Below are 27,798 nucleotides of genomic sequence, written 5' to 3'. Positions count from 1 at the left end.
GGATCATCAGAGAACGATCCCTGTTACAAATATAACCCCTTTCAAATATCTAAGCTCTCCCACCTGCCCATAACTATTTGCCATATGGTCCATGGGGTCACTATTTGCCAATGGTCCATGGGGTCACGAAGAGTCGGACACAACTAAACGACTAAACAACAACAAGGGTAGTGATAAAGCGGGATATCAAATCCAAACTCCTCCTCCTCCTCTTCTTCGCTTCATCAAATCTGGCCCTCTTTGAAAAAAGTTTGGGCATCCCTGCCTTAGAGGCTGGAGGTGCTGCCCCTGTGGATCCTGCTGCCTGAGGCAGTCACCCACCTTGGGTGGGTCTGCTTTGCTGTGTGATGCTTCTGTCTGGTTTTGGACTGGGGGTGATTGGGGTGGGTGGGTGGGTGCGCGCGCGCGCGCGCGCGCGCGCCAATGGCCCATCTACCGGTAGTGCAGCACCCTCTTCTCACAGGGGCCAAACAGATGCCCCTATGGAAACACTGCAAGCAGGACTGGAGCGCAAGAGCTCTCTCCCAACTCGTGGCTTCCAGCAACCGGTAATTCCTAAGTATTCAGGCCCGGGGGGGGGGGAATCTCCCTGCCTGAAATTCCGGAGAGCCGCAGCCCGCAGACAACATTGAGCTCTATGATTCAACCCAAGGCGACTTACAGTACTGTACTAAAATGTTGGAATTCTCGGCTCCGCCCCTCTTGGCCCTCTCCTCGCCTCTCCCCTCCCAAACGTCGATCTTCGCCCCCACCCCGCGCACCGCTCGCGCGCCCATTAGTTTTGCAGCCTCCGAGACATGGTTTCGCCTGCGGCCGCGTCTGTTCTCCCTTGCGCCCTGCTTCTCCTTCTCCGCTCCAGTTTGGGGGTCTCTACCCCGCCCGGTGAGGAGGGGGAGGATGTTGAGAGGACGGGGAGTCCTGCCGGACTGCGGGAGGAGTTTCCAACCGTGGTGTTCGCTATTCTGGCTCGCAACTCCCAGCACTCTCTGCCCCATTACCTGGGGGCCCTGGAGCGCATGGATTACCCCAAAGAGCGCATCTCCATCTGGTAAGGGGCGCAACAACTTAGTTGCGATGACGCTGGCTGCCTCGGGGGGGGACAGGATGGAGTTTTAGGGGTTCCCCCTTCTCAGCCCAATTTGGGATTGATTCGAGACGCCCTAGAAAAGTGTTTATGAGCGTGAGGGTTAGTTGGGGAGGAAACCTAGTTAATTTTGGGGTGGTGGTAGGTATCGCCAGTTGTAGTGTCAGTGCTAGGTTTGAAGGTGCTTGAGCCTGGTTTGTAGGGACTTGAACCTTGGGCAGGCCGTGCAAAGGTGTGCCTCAGGACCTCATCTTGGGGGCTGCGTGGGGTGAGCGTGTCTAGGGAGGAGCAGGTCCTCAGAGGCTCTGCTGCCCTGCAGGATATGGTTTGGGAGTATATAGGTGAGCGTGATTTGGGGCGAGCCCTGAAGACTTCTGGTGTCTAGTGTGGGGGCACAGGAGCATGTACAGTTCCAGAAATGTCTTCTTTGGCGTGCCTGAACAAGGAGTGCTGAGTTTTGCAAGGTATCTGGACTGTCTCCTAGAGTGTTAGTTTGTTGTTGCTGCTGCTTGTGTTGAGGTGTTTTTTTGTTTTGTTTTTGCAGGGCCAGCTGCCCATTTTCAGCACTGACCTGGCCATGATCCTTCCAGACCTAATGGGATCTAATGGAGCTGCTGTTGTGTTGGTCAGCTGTGAGGAACATGTAGCCCAGGCATCCCCAACCTGCGGCCCTCCAGATGTTTTGGACTACAATTCCCATCTTCCCCGACCACTGGTCCTGTTAGCTAGGGATCATGGGAGTTGTAGGCCAAAACATCTGGAGGGCTGCAGTTTGGGGGTGCCTGATGTAGCCCTCCAGTTGCTGAGGCCTCCAACATCTGAAGGGCTACACAGATGTTCCTCCTATGATGCAGATCAACGGGGAGAGATGGACTTATCAATGCCCTCTTGGGAAGACCTCGTTTTGTAGAGGTGGGCACTGATGAGGTCAGGTGTAGGAAATGGTTGCCGAATGCATCCCCCAACACATGTTTTCTCTTTAATGTACCTCTTCCCTCTTTGAGGATGGAAACTTCCCATTGGAAGGGACAAAAGTTCTAGAAGTTTTTGTGTGTGCATATAAGCCCTTTCTAAGGATACACGGGGGGAGGGGTTGTAATCAAAAGCATTTGTAATGCTTTGGGCTATGTTGACATGCTAGGACAGGGTTCCTGTAGCCTTCCAGATACTGCTGAACTCCAGCTCCCATAAGCCCTTGCTACTGTGGCCAGGGGTGGTGGGAGTTGTAGGCCAGCCACACCCAGGTGACCTCATCCCCAGGCTAGCATGGCAGGTTTTTTGGTTACACTGGAGCTTCAGGAGAAAGAGCTACAGGAACCACACCAACATTTTAGGGTGGAGGATTCTGTGGCAGGAATAAGAAACCTGTGGTTCTCTAGGTGCTGCTGGACTCCAGCTCCCATGAGTTCCTGCCAGCATGGCCAGTGGGCGGAGCTATGGTGTGAGTTTCCATCCAGGGAAATACCTGCAAGGCTACACTTTTGGGAAGGCTGGGATCCTAAGAGGGGTAGCAGATCCTGAGCAGTGGCTGCTTCCCTTCACCTCTACCTCAGGGATGGGGTAAAGAGATAAACACATGGAACAAAATGTAGCATGACCACTGTTCCACAAAGGTTGAAAGCAGCTATGATGAATTACAGAGGATCGTTAAGACACATAGCATGGAAGATTTGGAAGTCTCTCCAAATATGTCTCTGTGTTTGTGGTGGTCTTTAGGCTTTATTATTTTAAAAAAGTTCGTTTCTAGGCTCTACTTATGGAGGCTACAGAAAGCTGTTTCAGCAGTGCATGCTGGCACTTGCTTGAACATGAAAACTTGACTTTGGCCAGCAAGTGTGACTTTTCTTACTGTTTCTGTCTCTTCTTATGGTGTTCCTGCCTATTCTGGTCTAATTTTTCTTTGATCGCTCTCAGTTGGTATGTCAGTTTTTTCTGCCAGCCTGGTAGTCCACATCCATGCACACCATGAGTCAAGTGACAGGCAGGTCTCCTGTTTTCCAACTCCTAGCTATTTCTTGTGGCCCTCTGGCTTTTGTAGGACTCCAGCCAGGGCCGTCTTAAGGGTATCCAGCGCCGTGGTGCAAAATCCTTCCAGCGCCTCCTCCCCTGCTGTTACGAGGGGGCGTGGTGGGAACAGCGCACCAAAAGGAGCCCTTTTGGGCGCTGCTCCCACCCCCGTCTGGGCTCAGGAGCGGTCGGAGCTCTTCCCACAGCGCACCCCGGGCTCGCCTCCATGTGGGCCGCGCAGCTCCCCCACTCTCTGGGGCACCCCTGAGAGGCTGACGCCCTGGCGCAACACGTCAGGCAGCCCAGTAGGAAAGACGGCTCTGACTCCAGCTCTTCCCTTCAGCCCCAATAGCCTGCATGGCCAAGGGCCAGGGATGATGGCAGCTGTAGTCCAACAACATCTGGAAGGCCACATGTTTTTCTCCCATCCCTGTTGAATGGCACCCAGAGAGCCCTCCTTGTTGCCTGCCTTTTATTTCCAACCTCCTGCCCCATTTCCCCAACCTTGCTGGGACTGTTCTGCTCCACCCTCCCAAACCATGTTTCAGTACTCTGCAGAGACGACAGGATTCCCTTCCTTTCTGTTCCAAAGCTTCTCTGCCTCAGGCGTGTTTTATAGCATATTCTATGATCTTGTAGGAAACCTTACCCTGGTAGTATAAATCTTCTTTTTTCAAGAGCTCATGAGCTGTTTTCCATCTGCTGTCTCTGTTAAACTGATGCACAAGCCTCTTAACGATGTCTCAATCCAGTTCGGGAGAGACGACATCCTAGATCTGCAATTTAATCTGCTATATATTAACATCTGTTCTTTCTTTTAAACCAAGTTAATTTTCCTCGAGCTTCGTTCTTGGACCTGTGGCTTCTTGGCTTGTTCAACACTGCTGGAGGGAGTCTGTGTGGCAGGGCAGAGAGAACTCCCTTTCTGGAATTCCTCCTGTAGCATCTGCAGATGGAAGTCTGTTTTTTCAGATCCATGAAGGGTAATCCTAAATTTGCAAATGTATATACCAGCATGGCTGGCAAGAGAGAGAGGAGTGAGGTTGCAGGGAAACAATATGCCAAGGTCTCTGGACCACAGAGTCTGGACCAGCGTCTGTCTTAATAAATTTGTGCCACAAGACTCTGGTGTTTTTTTTCTCCTTTTTGCTGCTGTAAGCTGACAACACTCCCCTTCTAGAAACTAATCTAGGGAAGCAGACTCATGGGTACTTCTTTCGATATCACACACATGCCTTTGTTTGTGGGGCATTTCACTACCTTGAGATACATTGGGGTTTGTTTCAGGATTGCAAAAACTTTCCCAAATTGTCTGCATACATTTCTTTCTGAGATAGGAACTGAAGCAGTCTAGCCATATACCACTGGCTCTGCTGTGGCTGCACTGGGGGTTGCTGCTTTTTATTCATCAGGAAATAAAGGTTAAGGGACCCCTGACCGTTAAATCCATTCGCGGACGACTCTGGGGTTGCGGTGCTCATCTCGCTTTACTGGCCGACGGAGCCGGCGTACAGATTCTGGGTCATGTGGCCAGCATGGCGAACCAGAGCAGCACACGGAAACACTGTTTACCTTCCTGCCGGAGCGGTACCTATTTATCTACTTGCACTTTGACGTGCTTTTGAACTGCTAGGTTGGCAGGAGCTGGGACTGACCAACGGGACTGACCACCCCGCCCCGGGGATTCGAACTGCGGCCTTCTGATCGGCAAGCCCTAGGCTCAGTGGTTTAACCCACAGCGCCACCCGCGTCCCCTTCATCAGGAAATAAGGATTTGTTTTTAATTATGTAGCATGAGGCTTTATATGCAATGTTTAAATTTTTTTTATAAATGAATTCCATTAATCCATTCAATGTCATGCTCTTCCAGAGGTCTTGTAAGATTATTTGGGGCAGTTTTTCTAATGAGAAGATATTATCACAGGTGTTTGTTTTTGCAGTTTTCAAAAGTGTGAATTTGTGTTTGCAGAGATAACATGCCTTTCCTTCACAGGAAAAATGTTATAAAATAAACAAACAGAGTTGAGGGAAAAACCTTAATCCCATTTTTCCTTTGCAAATTTATATACACAGAACCAGTACTAGTAGTTTTTGATATACAGTGGTACCTCGGTTTATGAACACAATTGGTTCCGGAAGTCTGTTCATAAACTGAAGCGTTCATAAACTGAAGCGAACTTTCTCATTGAAAGTAATGGAAAGTGAATTAATCCGTTCCAGATGGGTCTGTGGCGTTCGTAAACTGAAAATTCGTAAACCGAGGTGTTCATAAACCGAGGTTCCACTGTAACTGTAAAAACTACTCTGAAAAAAATGAAATTTCATCTGGTTGTAAATATTAAGATTATACCAGCAAGAATGAGTCTTTCTGTAAAAATAATGATTTAAATCAAGTCTTACTGACTAGATTTAAATCAATTTGATTTAAATCAAATTGACCCTGCTTCATCATGTCATTGGGTGATCCACTTCCAGGTTGGGGCTTGTAGACTAATTTACACTGGCTTTGATTCCTGCCTTAGGATGCACCCAAACAAGCCCCACTTGCCAAGGAGCAATTTGGAGCACATTTTAAGGCATAGGCAACGGCCAGGGATGATAGGAGTTATAGAACACCCAATCTCTGCTTTGGAAGGTCTGTTAAAAAGTGCCCATGCCACCTAGTGCTAGTTTTGGCCACGAATACAAGCCACTAGCTATAAATATGCTCAGAGATGATGTGCTGGCATAGCCATGCTCCAGTCAGGAGCCCTTTGGGAAATTAACATGTAATTTTCAAGAACTGGCTGAGTTGCAATAGTGTCTAAATTGCAGATTTCCTAGCCAGCACTGAGAGGACCTTGCAGTAGATGAGAGGGTTTGTCAGCTTCCAAGTCCAGGTTGCCTTTATTCTAACTCAAAATAAAAAAGGGTAAACCCACACTGATCTGGCAGGTTTTCCATTTTTGTGCCCGAATGTTCGAGTGGAGAATGGAATGGAGTGTGCTGGAAGAGGGCATGGCTGGCTGGGCCCCCAAATAGCAGCCCTCCACATTGCAGGTCCCACTTCTTCTTTGTTCTTTGTCAAGTTTGTTTCCTCCACTTGCATCATGCCTGTCATCCCAGGGTATCAAATATACACAGGGTATATACGGTACACACCAATAATGTGTATACAGTAGTTAAATTGGCTTATGTGGCATTAAACTGTTGGACTCCAGCTATCTCCAGTTCTAGTAGGTTTTTTCTGCTGACATAAAGTGTTGATGTTTTGTGCACGGCAAACAGTGGCTGGACAAACCAACTGGAAAGGCTACAGGCAGCCTTGGCTATCTACATAGCTGCCAAATCCCTTTTTTAAAGGGATTTTCCATTATGCTGAATAGGCTTTCTCGCGAGAAAAGGGAAAACTTGGCAGCTATGGCTATCTAGTTGCAAACCACCACCACCGGTCCTCTTTGATCCTTCTTTGCTGTTTCTGCCAGCTTTTGGGTAAAATTGGCTAATGGTGAATTGAGGAGGAACTGATCCCCCATTTGCAATTTGGATTCTCAGGTGCGCCACTGACCACAATGTGGACAACACAACAGAAATACTGCATGAGTGGCTCACTGCAGTGGAAAGCCAGTACTGGCACATTGAGTGGAGACCCGTAGATGAGCCCAGGTAAGTTTGGAATACTTGAATTTCATAAATAGTTGAGAAGCATGCATAGGTCAGGAATTAAAGAAGATCATGGTGGGTTTGGATACTCAGAAACAATTGCAGTACTTCTTAGAAGGTTGATGTGGTGCAGCTGTAACTTTGTGGAGAAGTTGTCCATAGGAAGATCTGCGTTCAGAGGCACTGCAAGTTGCTGAAGGAACCGCTGTTGGTAGAATGCCTTCCTACCCTCTTAAGGAACGTAAATGGAGCCTTGAAGCCAGATCAGGCCAAGGGGACTGTACGCCATGCTGCAAGATTTTCTCCCCCTTTCCCCATGTTCTTATGCTGTGATCCCTTTTTAGGGTAGAGAACTTGAGTTGGTTTACTCATAGGGATCTTCCAATCTACAGAATTCCCTCCAGTGAACCATTAAATGCGCTCCTGTGTTTCTTGGAAGGGTCTACAGTATGGAAGGGCTGTGCTAACCTGGAGGGTTGCATAAAATAGGCACTGCAGTGCAAAGGAAAGGGGAGAGGAACAGGCCTTGCACTCTCTGCTGACCATCTTGCCTCTTGCAGATCTTATCCTGATGAACATGGGCCCAAACACTGGAGTGACACACGCTTTGAGCACGTAATGAGGCTCAAACAGGAAGCTCTGAGCTTTGCCCGATCTGAGCGGGCCAATTACATTTTGGTAAGTCAGTTTGATCTTCTGGAGGTGGGGAAATGTCTCCTCCATTCTGTCCACACTAGAAGACACTTTGGGGTGCACCTGGTTCTCATCTACCTCAACCTTCCTCAACATGGTGCTCTACAAACTCTGCGGCCACAATTTACTTACTTACTTACTTACTTACTTACTTACTTACTTACTTACTTATCATGCTTATTTGTTGCTTGTCACCCGGAAGGTCTCCAAGAGACTTACAATAAAGAAAAACATATGTACTGTATGCACATACCTAGTACCCTGAGGGAGGGAGGGAGGGAGGGAGGGAGGGAGGGAGGGAGGGAGGGCAAGATCATTTCACATAATGCACAACTTTGTAAAACGGAAGCTACATGCCAGCTGCATAAATGGTAGTGAACAACTTTAGCAATATTCAAACAATTAAAGCAATACTCCTACCCACTAATTAGCAGATAAATGAAACCTGACTTTTGGCCATAGTGGCTCCTGGAGCTGATGAGAGATGGAGTCCAGGTTGCCGGGAAGGGGGGGGTCACCTTCTTTCCTTCCCCCTCAAACCAAGGGCATCCCACATCCTGCTTTCTTCCTCCTCACCTGCCCACAGACAACTTCCTTCCTCAGTTTTCTTCAAATGTACATTGCCTCACACCTTCCAGCCCTGACTGCCTGATGCTCCTCTGCTTGGGCCATTTTAAAATCCACTGGAGGTGAGATTTTTCTATCCATGCAGGCAATTTTGCCTTGGAGGGATGCAGTTCAGTTGTGCCTGCCAGGCTCCCTCGGGGGGGGGGGGTAGTTTTCAGACATGGTTTCAATCAAGATAAAAGTGTGCACTTTTAATTCTGTCCTCAGTTCACAGACACGGACAGCATCTTGACAAATAACCAGACTCTGAAGTTCCTCATTGCACAAAATAAATCTGTTGTTGCTCCCATGCTGGACTCTCAGACCTATTACTCCAACTTCTGGTGTGGGATTACTCCTCAGGTAAGCCCGTTTGGGGGAGGTGCTTAAGATTTGCAGAATTTATTGCATGAGCAGGAAATCTGTGGCCCTCCGGGTAACGTAGGCCAGTGGCCAGGGATGAGGGGAGTCATTGCTCAACATCTGGAGGACCACTACAAAGAGACAACAGAGTCAATTCAGCAAGTGAAAATGCATGCACCATCAGATCAGAGCAATATAAAAACAAATATATATCATAAATACAGCCAGGCTTCGACTGAAGTCACCCACTATTTGTTCTTTCTGGAAACAACTGAATACATTTTTTTTCTACAGACATTTTTGTTTCAAAGCTTGTTTAAGTTGTTCTTATTTTTGCAATGTTTTTAAACTATGCTAAAAAAAATTATGTGAATCACCTTGATGCTAGTGCAGAAGGTGATTGATAAATGAATAAAACAGTGAATTTAAAAAGCAGGTTTAGAAAAACCACCAGCTACGCGAGCTAACAAGTTGAAAAAGCAACAAGTTGTATCTAACTAAGTTATACTTGGAGTGGACCTACTGAAGTTAAGGGACCTAAGGAATGTCCATTAACTTTAGTCAGGCTACCTTAAATAGGACTTAGTTGGAGATAACCCTATGTGTGTAGGACCTGCTTAAAAGAAAACTGGGATGGGGCTAAACCTGCCTCCTGGGGAAGAGAGTTTCTTATGTGAGGAGCCACCACCAAAAAGGTCCTGCCTCCCATTCCCACCTGCTTGATAGGCAAGTCTGCAAGAAGGGGGTCTCCATAGCAGGCTTGTATGGGTGCAAGTGGTTCATGGAATAACTTGGCCCCGGAGTATTTAGGTCTTCAAAGGTAAAAAACCAACACTTTCCTTCAAGCCTGTGCTGGCTGGTACCCGTTGAGTGACTGCTGAGGGGCAGAAAGTAGAGACACACAGTAAGCAGAGCCAGAACGAATGAGAGGTGGAGGTAGGTCCACTAAAGTCAATGAACATTTTTATTTATTTATTTTATTTGTATACCATCCTATAACCATAGAGCTCAGGGTGGTTCACAACATAAAATAACAATATAAAAAACACAGAATGCATAATAAAAACAAATACAACCCAATAATTCCCCCTTCCACAATACATTTAAAATGGCATCAGATGTCATTTTAGCCAAAGGCCTGGTATAAGAGGAACGCTTTTGCCTGGCACCTAAAGGTGTATCAGGAATGCACCAGGTGAACTTCCCTAGGGAAAGCATTCTACAGACGGGGAAACCAGAGAAGACCCTGTTCTTGTGTTGCTACCCTTGACCCCTTGTGGAGGAGGCACATGAAGAAGGGCCTCAGAAGATGATCTCGGGGTCCAGGTAGGTCCATATGGAAAGAGAACAGTCCCTGAGGTATTGCAGCCCTGAGCCGTTTAAGGCTTTATAGGTCAAAACCGCAGTTTGCGTTGGGCCCAGAAACCCATTGGCACCCCTTGAGGTTCATCGGTTATAATAGCAGAGTCAAGATCACAGCGGCACATAAATTTTCATGGGTCTGCTCTGAGTAGGATATGGTTGGATATAACTCTTATCATCCTTAGAGTTATATCCAACCATATCCTACTCAGAGCAGACCCATGAAAATTAATGTGCCACTCTGATCTTGACTCCGCTATTTTGACAGGCAGTGAGCTTGACAGGCAATGCTGCCCCTCCCTATCCCCAACCCCCGGGCTGATTTTAAGTAAGATGCAGGTGGTGGGTTTGGCGGCTGAGATTGGTGGACCAGCCTCCATTGCTGCAGGACTTTTCCTGTTTTGAGTTATGGTTTCCTAATTGGATGGCAGACAGTTCTTGGCACTGGGCTATGTTGGGTTAAGAGACTCTCTCGCACGTTCCAGGGTTACTATCGTAGGACAGCAGACTACTTCCCCACCAAGAACCGGCAGCGGGTCGGGTGCTTTGCAGTCTCCATGGTCTACGCCGCCTTCTTGATTGACCTGCGGAAGGACGATACTGCTGACCTGGCCTTTCACCCGCCCCACCCCAGCTACACCTGGCCATTTGATGACATCATTGTCTTTGCATATTCCTGCCAAACTGTAGGTGAGAGTGAGGGAGGAGAAGAGGGAGGCAGATCATCATGGCTAGCATTTGTGTAGAGTTTCCACATGTCTACACAATGCTTGATAATACAGTTGACTCACAAGTTACGTACCACTCTGGATATGAAACTTTTGGGTTGCGAACGCGGCAAACCCGGAAGTGTATACTTCCGGGTTTTGCCATGCGTGCATGCGCAGAACCGCTCTATCACGCCATGCCCGTGCGCAGAAGCAGCGCCTCCAGTTATGAACTTTTCAGGTTAAGTACAGACCCCTGGAATGAATTTAATCCGTATCCAGAGGGTCCACTGTAAAAGGAGCCCTACTTTTCAGGCCAGACGCCCTCCTAGTCCAGAGTTCCTGTACCTAACTGGCCTCTGGGAAGCCCCTCAAACAGCATGAAAGCAGCAGCCCTATTCTGTTCCCCCTCCCTGCAGCTCATGTTTAGCATTATACTGCTACTGGACATGGAGGCTCCATTTCACCCTGATTTTTATCGAATGTTTGATTCAAACTGGGGCAAGCAATAAAGGGAGATGGACAGCCCATGCTATGTCTACCAAGGTGTGCAGAAGAGCACAGCGGTCTGGTGTGGCATTTCGTGGAGCAGAGGAATTCTGCTGTCAAGGAGCCTGTGCTGGCGATGTGGGGCTCACAATTGTTTGGATTTCATCTTAAGTGCTCGTTTATAGAACCATAGAATTGTCGAGCGGCATGCTTTTAAGTTATTATTCTGTCTCCTGCGCAGGAGCCCAGATGTACTTGTGTAACCAGCAGCGGTTTGGGTATATCAATGTCCCTGTGAAATCTCACCAGACACTGGAGGATGAAAGCGTCAACTTTGTGCACCTGATCCTGGAGGCAATGGGTTAGTTAGCGCACCTGCTCCAAATACTGCCCTAGCCCACAGGAGAATCTTTCTTGGGGGTTCTTGTAGGGTGTTTTTCCTCCTTGCTGTGGGACCCTAATAGGCCTACACTTGATGGCATGTACCCAGTACTTGCTCTACTCAGAGCGAACCCATTGCAATTAATAGCTATGACTAAGGGAGTTTCCAGACCACCACTATTTTCAGGTGGGATTCAGTCACATGCTGGCAAATTCAGGTTGCATCGTCAAATTCCATTGGGAGGGCTTGTGCTGCAAACCTACTTTTTGTGGTAAGGAAAGTGAGGGATCGCATTTGCTTTGGTGCAACAGCGTCTAACCTCCCTGCAAACAAATGGGGATGAATGCTCAGTAAGCAGGTTGTCTGGAAGCACCATAAGTTGCGCCCATTAATTTTAGTAGGTCTGCTCTGAGTAGAATTTAGTTGGATATGGCCCCCTATTTTTCTCTGGTTTACCTGAGCAAGATAGGTTTGAGCATATTATACCAATTTCTGGTCCGATTCAAAGTGCTGGTTTTGACCTATAAAGCCTTAAATGGCTCAGGACCACAGTACCTCAAGGACTACTTATCTCCATATGAACCTTCCTGGACCCTGAGCCTCTGAAACCCTTCATCATGTTCTTCCTCCATGAGAGGTCCTGAGGGGGCAACACAAGAACGGGACTTTTCTGCAGTGGCTCTCCATTTGTGAAATGCTCTCCCCAGGGAGACTTACTTGGTGCCTTCATTACACACCTTTAAGCACCAGGCAAAAAACGTTCCTCTTTTACCAGACCTTTGGCTAATTGACACCAGACGCCCTTTTAAATGTGTTGTAGAAGGGGGGTTGTTACTGGGTTTTCTTTGTTTTTGCTTTTATTATGTTTTCTGTGTTTTTCATATTGTAATTTTATGTTGTGAACTGCCCTGAGATCTATGGGTATAGGATGGTATACAAATTTAATTTAAAATAATATTAATAACTTACCTTCTTAAGCTCAAGGGGAAATTTATCCTTAGAACCAAAGAGATGGAAAGAGCCTTGTAGGCCATTTTGTCTGACTCCTGCTTGATGCAAGAAATCCAAACCCAGAACCATTTCTCCTTCTCCATTTACTACTACTAATTAATAATGCTAATAATAATCAACAACACCACCACAATGGAAGCCCTAAAGATAACAGTTATAAGCAATTCAAAGAGGGAAGGGGAGAAAGTTTTGGGAGCTGATTTGGAGTTTTTGGCAGAATATACCAGCAAAATTACAGCAAGCTGTTTATGGAACTCACTTGCTGATAAGTACAGTACAGTGGTACCTCGGTTTTCGAACTTAATCCATTCCAGAAGTCCGTTCTTAAACCCAAACAGTTCTTAAACCAAGGCACGCTTTCCCTAATGAGGCCTCCTGTCACCGGTGCCCTTCCACTGTTCGTATTCCGTTCTTAGACCGAGGTAAAGTCCTCAAACCGGGACACTACTTCCAGTTTTGCGGAGTTCATAAACCGAATCGTTCGTAAACAGGACTGTTCTTAAACCCAAGGTACCACTGTACAGGTTAAAAACCTGAGCAGCAACGTAGCCTCCTCTCCAAGCTTTACATCTCTCTTGCAGTGGGTGGTACCCCAATGTTCCCCTCCAGTCATGTCTACCTCCCACCGAAGCATCCAACCAAAATTGGGTTTGACGAGGTAAGTAAGAGCTTCTTGAGCTTCCTGTTCATGCTTCTTGGGTGCCTCGCCTCCCCTGTCCCCCCACCCCATGTGTGTGTAAGAGTGAAATTGTCAGCACCTGTGAGGACTGTGAGTGAGTGACTGAGTCAGAATATGCCTGAATGCATGTGACGAATTTTGTGCGTTTTGAGTGAGTGGAATCCTATTTTATGCATATTTTTTTTGAGCTTCATTGTTTTATATATTCCAGTTAAAATTCATTAGTTAATTTCATTTGATTTTCTTTATAAGCTTGCTTTTGTGATGAAAAGTGGTTTATATAAGTACTCAAAAAAAGGAAATTAATCTTCTGTTTTCCTTTTAGGTTTTCCTCATCAACTTGGCAAGGCGCCCAGACCGTCGGCAGCGCATGCTTAGTTCCCTCTTGGAGTTGGAGATAGAGCCCTTGGTGATTAATGCTGTCGATGGAAGGTGACTGGCCAATGCTGCTTTCTGGGGTGCTTTGTTTTGGCTTTTAGCGTGAAATGGGGCCGCTGCAACTGATGGACCTCTCTGCCACAAGGCTGCTGGCTTAGATAGCTTTTAAAAATGCAAATGTAATAGGAGAAGGGGGGAACATATTGAGGCCAAAATCATCATCATCATTATTTAGATAGATTTGAAGGAGCAAGTCCATTCAGGAAACAGCTATCAAATCCTACTAGTCATGATGGATTTATAGAGCTTCCAGAACCAGCGGCAGTGTACCAGGGAATATCAGTTGTTAGGTGAAGAGCAGTAGCCAGGGTGGGGGATGCCATTGCCATACCTTACTGCTGGGATTCCTGCAGGCATCTGCTTTGGTGCTGTGGACAAAGACAGGCCTGTGGTCCAGAAGGACCCTCTCCGCATGTTCCTAAATAGCCCGGTCTTTCCCTCTGCTGTATGTGAAGCGTCTTTCATTACTAGCTTTAGTCAGCTTTGTGAAGCTAAACCTTTTTGCCCAGGCTTTCCCTTACCCATAGGATCGGACCCTGCTTTTGCTGAATTCCTCTTTTTTATAAATACTTTCTTTTTTTCAATGCATGTATGCTGTTCTTTGTATACGGCTTTCAGAACTTTTAACTAGAAATGCTCCCGAACAAACGCAATAAATATACTTGCTGTATAGTTGTCCGAACCCCATTGCACCTGAAAGCTGGAGAGGAGAGCACGTGGGCTCCATGCTGCCTACAGCTGATGCGAACTGGCACTCCAACAACACCTGGGGGACGTGAGGCTGGCTGGGATATCTATACGGGGCTGCATAGCTCCATGCTGCCTGCCCTGGTTCTTGACCTGCGCTCTTGGGAGTGCTGCTTTTGCTAACCTCTGTTATCTCTTCTGCTAGTGCCCTAAACAGCAGTGACATCAAGAAACTGGGTGTGGACCTACTTCCAGGTTATTTCGACCCCTTCTCAGGCAGGACACTCACCAAAGGGGAGGTGGGCTGCTTCCTGAGTCACCATCATGTGTGGAATGAGGTAAGGGCTTGGGCTGGGTGAAAGGGTCAAGGGCTTGGGTTGGTTCGGTGCAGGGAATGGCCATTGATGTGGTCAAGCAGAGCCTGCCCATCAGCTTCTCTCTGGTTGGCTACTCAAGATACGGGGCCAAGCCCTGTGCAATGGTTATATAGGTCCAGCTAGGCTCCCACTGTCTCCCTCTCAGGTCATCTGGTTTGCTGGGCTGAAGAGTAGGAGAGGGGTCTCTGGCTGTTGCTCAACGTTGTGCAGTGTAGCAGAGAGTGGGTAGAGAAGTGTCTGGAGGCTTGGGGAGCCCAATCCTTGCAAATCCTGACAGTGGTTGACCTGACCCCCACCTCCCAGATTGACACATGCACCAGGAATTCATTGCCCTCTCACTTTTGCACTTGGAATATAGAGCTGAAGAGTAGGAAGGGGGCCTGGCAGTCATCTGGTCCAAGCTGCAGCACCGCAGGAGTCAAACTCTTTCCCAATGTTCCAAAGTAGTTCTTTTGTTAAATAACTTTTTATTAATTTTTCCTTAATAACAATTCAATGTAAGCCACATTAATACAATATCAAATCATAATGCAACTAAAAGAGCTAATTATCCGGTTCCAAATTAAACCATTTTGGATGACTTCCTGTGTTGCCCCAAAAAGGTCTTTTGGGTTTCTCAACAAGGTCTCCACCAGGGATGCGGAACCTGTGGCTACCTAGATGTTGTTGGACTCTCATCAGCCCCACAGCTAATGGGAGGGCAACCTGCTTCTGAGCTGTGCTGTTATACCATACACACAGCAAGTTCCCTTGGTAAAGTTGCTGGGTGAGCTCCGCGATGGAACTTGTAAGGTCTCTTTCACCCATACTCTCTATAGCGCTGTTGTTCCCCCCCCTTTAGATCGTGAAACGGGGTCTGGAGAAGTCTGTGGTGCTGGAAGATGATGTGCGGTTTGAGGCATATTTCAAGAAGCGAATTTTGCGGCTGATGGATGAACTGGAGCAAGCACAGCTGAATTGGGACCTGATGTATGTTGGGTTAGCTGGTGGGATTGGGTGAGGTCCTTAGCTGCAAAACAGCCCTAGTTGTTTGGCTACACTTTGGAATTCCAAAATAACTATAGCTCAGTGACAGTGTGCCTGCTTTGCATGCAGAAGGTCCGAGGTTCAATCCCCAACGGTGTCTCCAGGAAGGTCTGGAAAAGTCTCCTGTTGGAAATCCTGATGAGCTGCTGCCAGTCAGTGTAGGCAATATTGAGCTCGAATGACCTATGGCCTGAGTCACTATAAGGCAACTTCCTGTGTTCCTGTTTGGTTCATCCCTTCATTCAGAACTATGAGGGCTGGAATATTTAGTTTTAGGTGGAGGACAATGAATCAGTTGTTAAGAGTCTATGCTTTGCATGCAAAAGTCTTTGGTTTAATCCTAGGCAACCCCAGGTAGGGCTGCGAAAGAGATCCTGACTCTGTCTGAAATCCTGCAGAATCACCAGGGGCAATGTTGAGCCAAATGCAACAATAGTCTGAATCATTAGAAAGCTATTTCCTGTATTCACATTTATTTATTTCATAAAAATTATGCACTGCTTGCGCATAAAAAAAACCCCCTCAAAGTGGTTTAAAAGATGGTAAAAGAAGAAAATGTAGAAAAAGACCACAATCCTGCTTCAAAACATACAAGAGTTAAAATACTAAAACTGATTAAAATCACCTCAACGTTCCAAACACCTGGGTAGGCTTGCCTGAACAGGAATGTTTTAGCAGGTGCTGAAAAGAGCACAGTGAAGGCTTGACGACAATAGGCAGGGAATTCCAAAGTGCAGGCGCTGCCACACTAAGTGATTGAGTTCTTACAAATCCTGAACAGTTATTATGTGGCACCTGTAAAGTAGTAGCAATTCCATTGATTGAAGTGATTGAGTGTGCACATTTGGTGTAAGGTGATCTCGTAGGTTAACTGGTCCCAAGTTGCAAAGGGCTTTATATATATTAATAGAAACACTTGAACTTCGTGCAGTAACAAATCACCGGCCAGTGCAGACCTCTGAGCTGGCAACACCTCACTCCTGCCAGCAATCGGGCAGCAGCATCCTGCGCTAAGTCACAAGCCAGCCCTCTGCACCTGCAGCCAATCTGCAACTTCTGGCTGCAGCGCAAAGCTGAGACAGAACTGCAGCTACAGTTGTTTTAACTGTTTTTAATTGTTTTATCTGTGTAGGGCTTGTTGTTGTTGTTTGTTTATATTGAAGGAGGGGAGGTGTGTCTGGGAGGAGAGGAGCTGGGGAGACTGGGGTTGTATGGTGTGGGAGGTGGGGCAGGCTGGATAAGTGGCACATGGATAAGGACCCCTCCTCCAACCTGGGGGTTTGTGGTTGTCTGCATGCAAAGCAAGTGCGCTGCCACTGGGCTGTGGATCCTCTCACTGCCTCCAAATGGTGCTACCTTATACTGAGTCAGATCAGGGATCTGTCCAACTTGGAACACTGTGCTTTGACTAGCAGCAGCTCCCTGAGGTCTGTTTGCTAATGGAGACCCCTTTGATTGGATTGAACATGGAATCTTCCCTGACCTGCATTTGAAGACAGGTGTTCACATGTGTTCCTGCCTGGCACATGATGCTATGTAGGGGTGGGGAACCTTCCAGCCCCCCAGCCAGGTTTGGCCTGACAGGTCTCCCCAGTTCTGCTCAGTTATATCTCTCTCCATCCCCATGGGCCAACTTAGACAGGTTGGTGGCACTGCCCAGGGGCTAATGTTGGCTTCTGGAGGTGGGAGGCGACAATCTGGCCTTCCGGGGCAAAAAGGTTGCCCACTCTTGGTGTAGGCAGAAGGAAATGGGTGAACACTAAAAAGGCTGATTTGTCTTCTTCAGTTACCTGGGCCGGAAGCAAGTGAACTCTGAGGATGAGGAGCTAGTGGAGGACGTACGGAACCTTGTGGTGCCTGGATATTCCTACTGGACTTTAGCTTACATCATCTCACGGCAAGGGGCTCAGAAACTGATTGATGCCCAGCCGCTCTCCAAAATCCTTCCTGTGGATGAATTCCTGCCCATCATGTATGACAAGCACCCCAAGTAAGGAGCTTGAAATGTTGTGGGTTTGTTTCAATTGGCTTGGAGAGTTCAGATGTAATAATACAGAACAGCAATGTTCTGCTTGATGTTCTCATGGAAGCGCTGAAGAAGCACCCTGTCGGTACGGGAAAGCCTGTGGCATGATTTAATGTGCGAGTGGGACCTGCAACAAAATGTTGCAGTGTGGAACACTTCATGGAGGAGAGGGCTGTTGATGGCTTAGCCATGGTGGCTCTGTTGTGCCTCCACATTCGGAGGCAGTAATGCTTGTGGATACCAGTTGCTGGAAACCACAGGAAGGGAGAGAATTGCTCTTGTGCTCAGGGTCCATTCTGCAGGTTTCATACAGGCAACTGGTTGACCACTGTGAGAACAGGATGCTGGAGTAGATGGGCCATGGGCCTGATCCAGCCTCAGGGCACTTACTGTATGTTCGTAATGCCTCTCTTCAGAGTACCATTCAGATAAGCACACATTTTTACAAGGTGTTCCGTTCTATTTCTCCTCTCACTGGTTTTTCTGTCCCACTGCTCAGGGCACACACAAAGGGCCCCTCTAGACCACATTTTTATTATGAATTTGTGGTTGTTTGTTTTCATGGTGCTTCAGGGGCAGTTATGCACTATCCCACTTTCAGTTCTGTTCACACATGCAAAAGTTTCAGGGCAGACATGCTTGCTTTGTTCCTGTGCCGTGCAGCCCCCTGCTGATATCCTGTTAACTTCCTATACCACAAATATTCCTTTTGTTGCGCTGCAGTGCAAAAGCTTAGTAATCCAGAGGGCAATAAAGCGGCAACATGGCATCTCAAAACAGCTAATAATGTGGAAGGAGGTGTGGACGGTCCAGTACAAATCCACAGCTATTGTACTCTTATTGCACCAGTGACGTGGCAGCATATATCTGGGAAAACCAAACAAGCACCAACCAGTCGGGGGGGGGGGCTAAATCTCCTTCAAGGCTGACACACACTGATAAGGCCTCCAGAATAGGTTTGGCAGGATCATGCCTTGTAAGCAAAGAAAAGCGCCTCTCCCCCCCACCCCGCACCAATCCTCGCCTTCACTGCTTCGGTACTAGTTAAGGGAAAACATCTGTTCCTATGACTTCACTCCCTCCAGCCTGCAGATGTCTGTGGAAAAGAATAGTCAGCAAGGAGGTTTCTTGGAGGGCCATTTGCTCAGCTTGCTGGAAGCATAGCAGGAGCCAGGGATATGTAGCTGATTGCCATGCCTTGGGACTTCAGGAGTGAACCCTGAGGAAAAATCTATACCTGGTTCTTTGTGAGACACCTTCAGGGGAAGAAAAGACTAAGCTAAGGAATAAACCCTGCACAAATTCAGAGTGGAGTCCCTAAGGCAGTTGAATGGTGCCTTGTACTCCTCCTTCCGGCAACTCCTGGTGCCAAACGTCTTGCTCTGCTTTCCTTTGGACCACATTTGCGATGCCGAGAGCGGGGTCTTGTCGCTTGGGCAGCCCAGGACCTCCATGCACACTCTGGGGCTGCAAACACAACAGTTTGCCTTCACCCCCAGAGGTGCACTCCATTGTCTCTCAAGACATAGAATCCTAGAATCCTAGAGTTGGAAGAGACCACAAGGGCCATCCAGTCCAACCCCCTGCCAAGCAGGAAACACCATCAAAGCATTCTTGACATATGCCTGTCAAGCCTCCGCTTAAAGACCTCCAAAGACAGATGGATGCCAGCAACAACAACAACAAGGGGAACCCGTGGCCCTCTAGATCAGAGGTTGGCAACCTCCAGCCCATGGGCCGGATGCTGCCCACGAAGGCCATTTATCCGGCCCCCATCCATGAACCGAGCCACCCACTCGACGAGTCCCCCACGCACTACGCTAAACCGGCACAGCATGGCGTGGGGACTTGCCGAGCAGCACCGGAAATGGCGCCTGCACCTGTGCAGATGCCAAAAACCGCATCTGCGCATGCCCAGACGCAAAAAATCGCTTCTGCACAGGTGCGATTTCTGGCGTCTGCGCAGCCGCAAAAGTGATTTCCAGTGTTGCGGAGATGTGCCGACGCCATTTCCGGCATCACACTGCGTCCGGCCGGCCCACGGCCGGATAACCTTGCCGATGCCTGCTCTAGACGTTGTTTGACTCCAACTCCCATCAGCCCAACAGCATCTGGAGGGCCTCAGGCTCCCTATCCCTCTTTTAACAGATGGGCTATTTTCCTGGCCTTCCCTACTGTGTCAGTAGGCAGTGATTGGCTTTGACAGGCCCACGTCTTTGGTAAGGGGCAGCACTGTTGACCTTCAGAGCCCTCCTCTCCTTCTGCCCCTTTTCAGCTTTGCAGTTGCCACATGTTCGCCTTCCATCTCAGTTGAGCAAGGAGGAGCATTGGCCTCCACTTGCCTTTGCCCACTTCCTCTGTGCGCTGGTGCTGATTGGGCCCAGTGGGAGAGAGCAAGCAAATGGGCAACAGAGGCAGGTCTTGTTCAGCCCTCCTGCCCCTTCCCCTCCCCCCCCCAAAAAAATATGGAGTCCATCACTGGGTCCCCATAGTAAGCAATGCTGGCACGTGGATGGAGCAGCCAGGCTGTGCCCCAAGTAGAAAGTGGGCTTGATAGGAGAAGCTTTTGTGTCTTGCTTGCTGCATGGCTTTCCACGGGCTACACTGGCCTCTGCTCAAGACAGTTCGGGAATGTGATTTACAGGCAGCAAGCTGAGGCTGAGCCAGGATTCCTGGCAGTGTTTTCAGACTTTCCATCTCTGCCAGGCTCTCGCTCCAAACCAGAATTTCACCTGGCCTTTTTTGGCTCTGTTTTTGCACAATTCTTTCTTTCTTTCTTTCTTTCTTTCTTTCTTTCTTTCTTTCTTTCTTTCTTTCTTTCTTTCTTTCTTTCTTTCTTTTTCACACACACACACAAACATACACACACACAAATAAAATATTGCTGGGTAGTCAATAATACTTCCTTTGCTAATGGGGATGTGAGTGTGGTCTGCATTTTGTCTCCCTTTGATCTCACTTCTCTCCCCACCCACCCCAGTTTAGGACTGATGAAGTGGACTTCAATAAATGTTTATGCTAGGTTAGCCAACACTAGGTAGCCACAAGGTTGTCGTTGTCGTTGTCGTTGTGGTGGTGGTGGTTAATGACTTTTTAAAAAATGTTTTATTGAATTTCCAAATTATTAACAAATACAGAAGAGAGCAAACAAATTTCTGAAACGAATTTCTAGAAATTCATTGAAAATACATTTATTTTCACTGTTAGGAGCTAATGGTATGCTTATACCAGGTAAGTTGTAAAACATTTTACAGTTGTTGCTGGACTCCTAACTCCCCACAGCTAACATAGCCAGTTGTCAAAGACGATAAAAGCTGGAATCCACCAATGCCCGATGAGGGCACCACGTTGGCGACCTCTAACAAAGTTGCAAGGTTTTACGATCCCCCAAGAGTGGCAAGTGGCTGAATTGGCTTGGAGTTCAGATGTCATAATGCAGAGCACCCTTTGAGAATCACTGGTCAAAAGGATAGGCTGATGCTTCCTTCTCCTCCCTCTCTCTCAGTGAGGATTACAAAAAGCATTTCAGCAACCGGGACCTGCAAGCTTTCTCTGTGCGCCCCCTCCTCGCCTACCCAACCCACTACGCTGGTGATGCCGAGTGGCTGAGCGACACAGAGACCTCCACCATCTGGGACGATGACTCACGCAAGACGGCCTGGAGCGGCTCGCAGAAGACACTGAAGGACACCCATGGGAGTGTAGGCACTTCAGGTCACTCCTTCCGCCCAGCCTCTCGGGATGAGCTATAACATCTGGCTGGTAAGTAAGGCCTGGGAAACATCTGTGCAGCAGATGTGGAACTGCTTGGGCGGAGCTGTATGCTGTAGGGCAGTTGGCTGCAGGAAGCCTTTCCCAGAAGTGATTGCTCCTCGTCCTCCCCCTGCCCTGCAACTCGTCTACAGCATGATGGCATCTTATGCACAATTAACTTGCAAACTTGCACGGTTGAAAACAGACTGGTTGAAACTGTGCAAATTAAATGCACACCAGGTGGAGAGCTTGAAAGCTCTTTTTGAGCATGGAAGGAGCTGTTAAGCTCTCTGTCTTGCTTACTGGGCAGTGCCCGGTAAATATTTTTATATTACTGTACACTGCCCTGATACTTTATGAATGGGTAGTATATAAATACTTTTACTTCATAACCAAAATAAATAAATGAGCACCTTGCAAGGAGGCTCACATTCATTACATGACTGCAATTGGTCCTGCGGGGAAAAGGCAAGGGCTGAGGTGCTAAAGAAAGCTTGATCATGCATAATGAGATAAGAATCCTATGTCTTTGTTCATCCCAGGTGGCCGCGTGGTTTTAAGCTTGGTAATGAGTTCCAATTCAGCAACTTCTCTTTCCAGTCTGTTTCTGAAATTTTTCTGTAATAAAACAGCTGCTTTGAGATCTTGTATAGAATGTCCTGGGAGATTGAAGTGTTCTCCTACTGGTTTCTCTGTCTTGTGGTTCCTGGTGTCAGATTTATGTCCATTTATCCTTTGGCGTAGGGTTTGGCCTGTTTGTCCAATATAGAGAGCTGAAGGGCACTGTTGGCATTTGATGGCATACACAATATTAGAAGATGAGCAATTAAACCAATTGCAGTCATCAGCAGTCGTTAACAGCCATCAACAGGTTTACCACTCCTATCAGCCCATCACCCATTTCCACCCACCCCACCTCCCTCTGTATATACATAAGGGTCTGGCTCTTCTGTTTCAAGTGTATCTGAAGAAGTGTGCATGCACACGAAAGCTCATACCAAAATAAAAACTTAGTTGGTCTTTAAGGTCCTACTGAAGGAATTTTTTAATTTTGCTTCGACTCAGACCAACACGGCTACCTACCTGTAACTAGAAAAAGATATTGTATACATTACAAAAAGGAGAGGGGGACACTTGTTATTGTAGTTAACCAGACTTTAATCTAATATGTTTGGGTATCTTTTTACAGTGGTACCTCTACTTACGAATATTTCTACTTACGAACGGAGCTCCGTCCGCCATCTTGGATGCGGTTTAGATAGGATTTTTTCTACTTATGATTTTTTAGATAGGGTTGCTTCGACTTACGAATTTTTTCGACTTACAAATGTGCGTTCGGAACGCATTAAATTCGTAAGTAGAGGTACCACTGTACATTTACATCCTACCTTTCCCTCAAGGAGTTCAAGGTGGTGTACAAGGTTCTTTCCTTTCTCTGTTTTATCCTCACAACAACCCTGTGAGGTAGGGCCTTGAACTGTGAAGGACTGACTGATCCAAGATCAGCCAGTGAGTTTCATGGCCAAGTGCAAGGGGGGGGATTTGAACCCAGGTCTCCCAGATCCTACTCCAACACTTCACAACACATCACTGATAAACAGCCTTGTAAATGAAAACATTTGGCAGTTTTTAGTCCAAGGAAAGAGGGATTCATTCTCCACAAGCCCCACTTCTCTGAATTTCTCTCTGTTTTGTGCCTTGCTTGTGTGGGAGGTTCTAGCACTAGCAGGAGCCCGACATCTGGGCATAACCTGTGACCCAGTCTAAAGACCCTGGAAACCAGAGAAAACTGAGCATCTGGAACATGGCTCTGAATCCTGCTGCCCTTGTCCTGATTTCAGACAGTTGGCCTCGGCTCCCAAAAGCCGCGCGGGCTTCCTCTGCCACTCTGGCTGACTGTCTCTCTCTCCCCCCCCCCCCCCGGACTGCCTGTGTGTCTTGCAGAGCCTAAACAAGCAGGAGTTTCAAAAGACTCTGTCTAAGGACGTGTGTTGAGGCTCAGTGCTGCTTTTGTGAGTTCCCTGAAGCTGCTAGGACAGGAAATCCCGAGAAACTGCTCAGATTCCGAGGTAAACAAACAGCGGCCCTGTGCTCTCTGCAGCTGGAGGTCAGGGAAGTCTGACTTGCTTTGCTGTTAGCCAGCTGGTTCTCAGCCGTTGCCTCCCACCACCCCCACTTTTTGAAAAAGATCTTGCGTACTGGTGATGCACGGTCCAGGGAAAGGAAATGAAGCAGCAAAGCACTGCACTCACAGCCCGCTTGCTGTTCGCTGTGTCAAGAATGCAACCACAGAATAATGAAAGCCATGCAAGGCAGGTCGCTATAAACTGGATCGGTTTCCTGCAACGAATTTATTTCTGGGTCCTTGTTTGCATGTGCTGGTTGATGATTTGCCACAGGAATGAGGAGCCTCAGACCCAGGAGCCAAATCTGACCCTCTGTTTGTGACTGTTCACTGGCTGCACCCATTACCAGCCTTGCTTTGGGACCTTCATGAGTGGCTGGAATGTGTCATTGAATTCTGATCATGCCTCTTGGTTGCCTGGATGGAGGATAGAGGGCAGTCTGCATGTGTGTGCAGAAACTAGCCTATTGCACAAAGGCAAAAAGCACATTCGTTGTCTACTCCCCCCCCCTTTTTTCCCCCTGCCCACCACTGGCATGCTATGAAATTGCCTATTCCCCTCACAGACCTACAATCCCCAGAGGTTCCTGTGAAGACGGATTGATTGTTTAATCCACCCTGGGAAGGGAACAGGGTATCCCTTATAAACTCTCAGCACACTTCACAAACTACATCTCAAAGGAAACTGTGTTTGTTTAAAGTGGTTTCATAGCACTTTAAATGTACGGTACGAATGTGGCCTTAATCTTACTCCTCTTACTAAGATTGCTGCCACTGGGCAGGTTTATATGTTGGCAGTGTGCGCCTTCAAATTCCGTGCAAATCACAGAGTTTTGTAATTTGTCAACAATGAGAATCTTGGCTTCCTTTTAAACAGCAACGAAGGACAAGTTCCTAACCCCTGTTCCCTGAAAAGCAATGCCTGCGAAAACAGCAGCTGGTGGAATAAGCACCTTGTTTACCATTGCACACAGGGCCTATGTGTCTCCAACTACAGCAGCAGGTCTATGCCAGAGTGTTTTCCCTTCCTGCTCTCTGTCAGTAGGTTTCGCTCTGTCCGTAGTAACACTCATCTCTTCCTTTTTCCCCTCCCAGGTTTACCTGCTGCAGCCCATGAGCGAGGAGACGATGAAAGAGCAAGGACTGGTTCCCTCACTCGCCACCTTGTCCTAGGACACTGTTTTTGCTTGAGCTGTGTTGGACAGGGAAACGAATGCACTGTGTGCAAAACTTGCATCAAAGACCAGTTTGTGCTCTGCCAATGGCTCTGGAATTTCCCTTTGGGATGATGGTGGAGTTTTGGGGTGCTGCCATATTTGTGCTCTCCTAGCAGCAAAAGCTTCCTTCACTTATACGATGGTTTGGAGCTGATAGTGGCACCAGCTGCTTTCCTTTCTCCAACACACACACACACACACACACACACACACACACACACACACACACCAGTTGCAAGAGACCTAATTTCTGCAGCCTGCTGAGGTGTAGGTTGGTTTGTGCAGATGTTTGCTGTCGGAACAGGCCATTCCAACTTTTTTTATATAGAAAAGACTGTCCAATTTGGATAAATAATCTGCACGGGGATTGGAGTTTTCTGCCCTGCCTGGCATTGCCATGGCCATGGATGGTTTAGAGAGACAGTGTCTTCATTGAACACCAAAGGAGGGGAGCACCTCTGGCCCTCAAGATCTTTCTATCAGGCCTTTGACGTCCTCCTGAAGCCACATACCCCTTGAGTTCCTTTCCTGGGTGAAATGTGTTGTTCAGCAGGGATATTGTGGCTCTTGCCTACCAGGGTGGAGCAACAGGTGTGGATGTATATATGGGAAACCCTCTCAACATTCGCATGGTTAGAATCTGGCTTACGGTACAAATGGTAGAAGTTACACCTGTTGCTACACCCACTTTTGCCTCTGCCACCCGGAAGGCTACTAGCAAGTGAATGTTTCCCCTATTGTAAGCCAGCTAGGAGAACTCAGGATTGCCTCTTTGACCTACAACAACAACAATTTTCACAGCATAACAAAATAGAAAACACCCATGCAGACAAGAAGAAAGAACACTTCTCTCAGAAGAGTAAGATACAAAGGCTAATCAAGTGTACCCCACTATACATAGCTGGACCCAGGTGGCGCTGTGGGTTAAACCACTGAGCCTAGGGCTTGCTGATCAGAAGGTCAGCGGTTCGAATCCCTGTGACGGGGTGAGCTCCCGTTGCTTGGTCCCAGCTCCTGCCCACCTAGCAGTTTGAAAGCACGTCAAAATGCAAGTAGATAAATAGGAACCGTTACAGCGGGAAGGTAAATGGCGTTTCTGTGCGCTGCTCTGGTTCGCCAGAAGCGGCTTTGTCATGCTGGCCACATGACCTGGAAGCTATATGCCAGCTCCCTCGGCCAATAACGCGAGATGAGCGCACAACCCCAGAGTCGGTCACGACTGGACCTCATGGTCAGGGGTCCCTTTACCTTATACATAGCTGGCCGTGTCTTGCTGGAGGATGCATAACAGAAAACTTTTAACTAGGGTTTCTTTAGTTGTACATTCCTGCTTTACATGGGGTTAGACTAGATAACCCTTGGGATTCTTTCCAGCTTTACGGTTCTGTGGTCCCATGATATTTCTGTGAAGTGTTTTTTTTTTCCATTTGTGGTCCATTTAGTGCTCTTAATTGTTGGGTTTGCTTTTCCATAAGCGCTGCTGTGCAAACCTCCTGCTTCCAAAGAGCCGACTGTAAATTATCAAAAGTTCTCCAGTTTTGAGTAATCTGTTGTTCAGCTGCCACCAGCAGGGGTGGGATCAGTTAGGACCCCCACGTTGGCTGAAAGACGGTGTGCTTCCTGGTGACTCTGGAGCTCTTCAGTTCCAGTTCTCTCTCCACTGTCAGCTTCCTCTGACACACCATTTCCTCAACTCTTTGTTGCATTTCTTAAAAAAGCAAAACTAGTAAACCAAACTGAAGATTAAATTTGATCTCTTACTTAAATGTACATACAGGGCCATATCTTCACTGTATTCTTGTTCCCCTCTCCAAAGCTATGGGGTGATATCCATTGGCTATAACCAGAGTAGACCCATTGACTTCAGGAATTTCATTTATTTCATCTCATTATGACTTGGCTGGATATCACCCATCATTGCCAACTTTTTCTGCCAATGTTCTTCTGCCCTTTAAAAGCCCCTGTACAACCAAAAGAAGCCTGGCCTATGATGTTTTCTCCACCAACACATCTCCATGCTGGGCAGGGGAGGAGACTTCACCAGCTGAATTTAAGTTTGTACAGGTGTTAACAGCACAAGGCCCTGTATGGGAGGGAAATCTGTTTAGGGTACAGTATATGCTTACCTGGAGAATTTCCACTTCAGCCATTGTGGGTTCTGATCTGGCACCTAAAACTAATGGTGTGATGAGAAAATTGTAGCTGTGCTATTTTTGGGGGGTGGGGTGGGGTGTTACAATAAATGCATAAAGTAATTTGCATTCTTATTTTGATTGTCTTGGTTATTTTAGTTCTTTTTAAATATTGATGGAATTCCACATGAGTTGAAGGAGCAATAGACAGAGGCCTCTGCTGAATGCTCAGATCCTACGTCAGTGCTTTTAAGTGAGGTTAAAAGAAGCTGCTTTTATACCTGGCCAGGAAAGTGACAAATTTTGCATTCTATAGGTCTTGTGACAAAACCATAAGCACAGACAATATAAAAAAAAAACCAAAGCCTCTACTTGAACAATACAGGATCATGTAATGCAAGTGTGACTATAAATGAGAAGCCTCCTTGGCTACATACAGTATGTATTTAAATTTATTGCTGTTTTGTCTAGTTATTTCTTCCTAATCTTCCTTGCCACCAGGGCAAAAAGGGCCACTTTGAGAGTCACAAAGGTGTTAGAGTCATTCAACCACCACAGAACCCACTCTGTCAGGGGGAGGCTGCTTTCTGGAACAAATGGGATTTAGAAAGCACCTCCTAGGTTCTCTTTATAATGGACAATATAACAAATAATGATGACTATATTCTACCTGTGGTTGCCCAAATGGCTAGAAACTTGCACAGCCTTAAAATGAAAGTACCTGGTGGTGGGTGGCAGGGGGCCACCATTTAAACACTCCAGAATGTCCTAGAGCAACACTGCATGATCCCAGCCATGCCCAGAGATGCTGCGAGGGTGAACCTGGAGCCCTGTTTAGGGAAGCTTTTAATGTTTGATGGATTTCTGTATTTTAATGTTTGATGGATTTCTGTATTTTAGAATTTCTGTTTTGTTGGAAGCCGCCCAGAGTGGCTGGGGGAACCCGGCCAGATGGGCGGGGTATAAATAATAAATTATTATTATTATTGACA

The 27,798-nt window shown here is 47.3% G+C and overlaps 1 protein-coding gene across 1 annotated transcript; it reads left to right on the top strand.

The window, feature by feature from the left end:
• The first annotated feature begins 697 nt into the window (after nucleotides 1–697).
• Nucleotides 698–27,798, top strand: CERCAM (cerebral endothelial cell adhesion molecule). Its single transcript, XM_035102297.3, has 13 exons — nucleotides 698–1,048; nucleotides 6,626–6,736; nucleotides 7,294–7,411; nucleotides 8,261–8,395; nucleotides 10,243–10,447; nucleotides 11,195–11,314; nucleotides 12,928–13,004; nucleotides 13,351–13,457; nucleotides 14,356–14,488; nucleotides 15,369–15,496; nucleotides 17,340–17,543; nucleotides 21,085–21,341; nucleotides 24,553–27,798. The coding sequence occupies exons 1-12, from the start codon at nucleotides 798–800 to the stop codon at nucleotides 21,329–21,331; spliced, it is 1,836 nt and encodes a 611-aa protein (XP_034958188.2). The 5' UTR covers nucleotides 698–797; the 3' UTR covers nucleotides 21,332–21,341; nucleotides 24,553–27,798.

Source organism: Zootoca vivipara, chromosome Z2 (assembly GCF_965207765.1).
Source record: "Zootoca vivipara chromosome Z2, rZooViv2.hap1.1, whole genome shotgun sequence".
In the NCBI taxonomy this organism is placed as follows: Eukaryota; Metazoa; Chordata; class Lepidosauria; order Squamata; family Lacertidae; genus Zootoca; species Zootoca vivipara.
This window is presented reverse-complemented; position numbering and strand designations above follow the sequence as displayed.

Bases quoted from the DNA above. Each gene is read 5' to 3' on its own strand.
- CERCAM (XM_035102297.3), top strand. From the start codon at position 798: ATGGTTTCGCCTGCGGCCGCGTCTGTTCTCCCTTGCGCCCTGCTTCTC. The intron at 8,396-10,242 runs GTAAGCCCGTTT...CGCACGTTCCAG, and splicing joins GGTGTGGGATTACTCCTCAG to GGTTACTATCGTAGGACAGC. The intron at 11,315-12,927 runs GTTAGTTAGCGC...TCTCTCTTGCAG, and splicing joins CCTGATCCTGGAGGCAATGG to TGGGTGGTACCCCAATGTTC.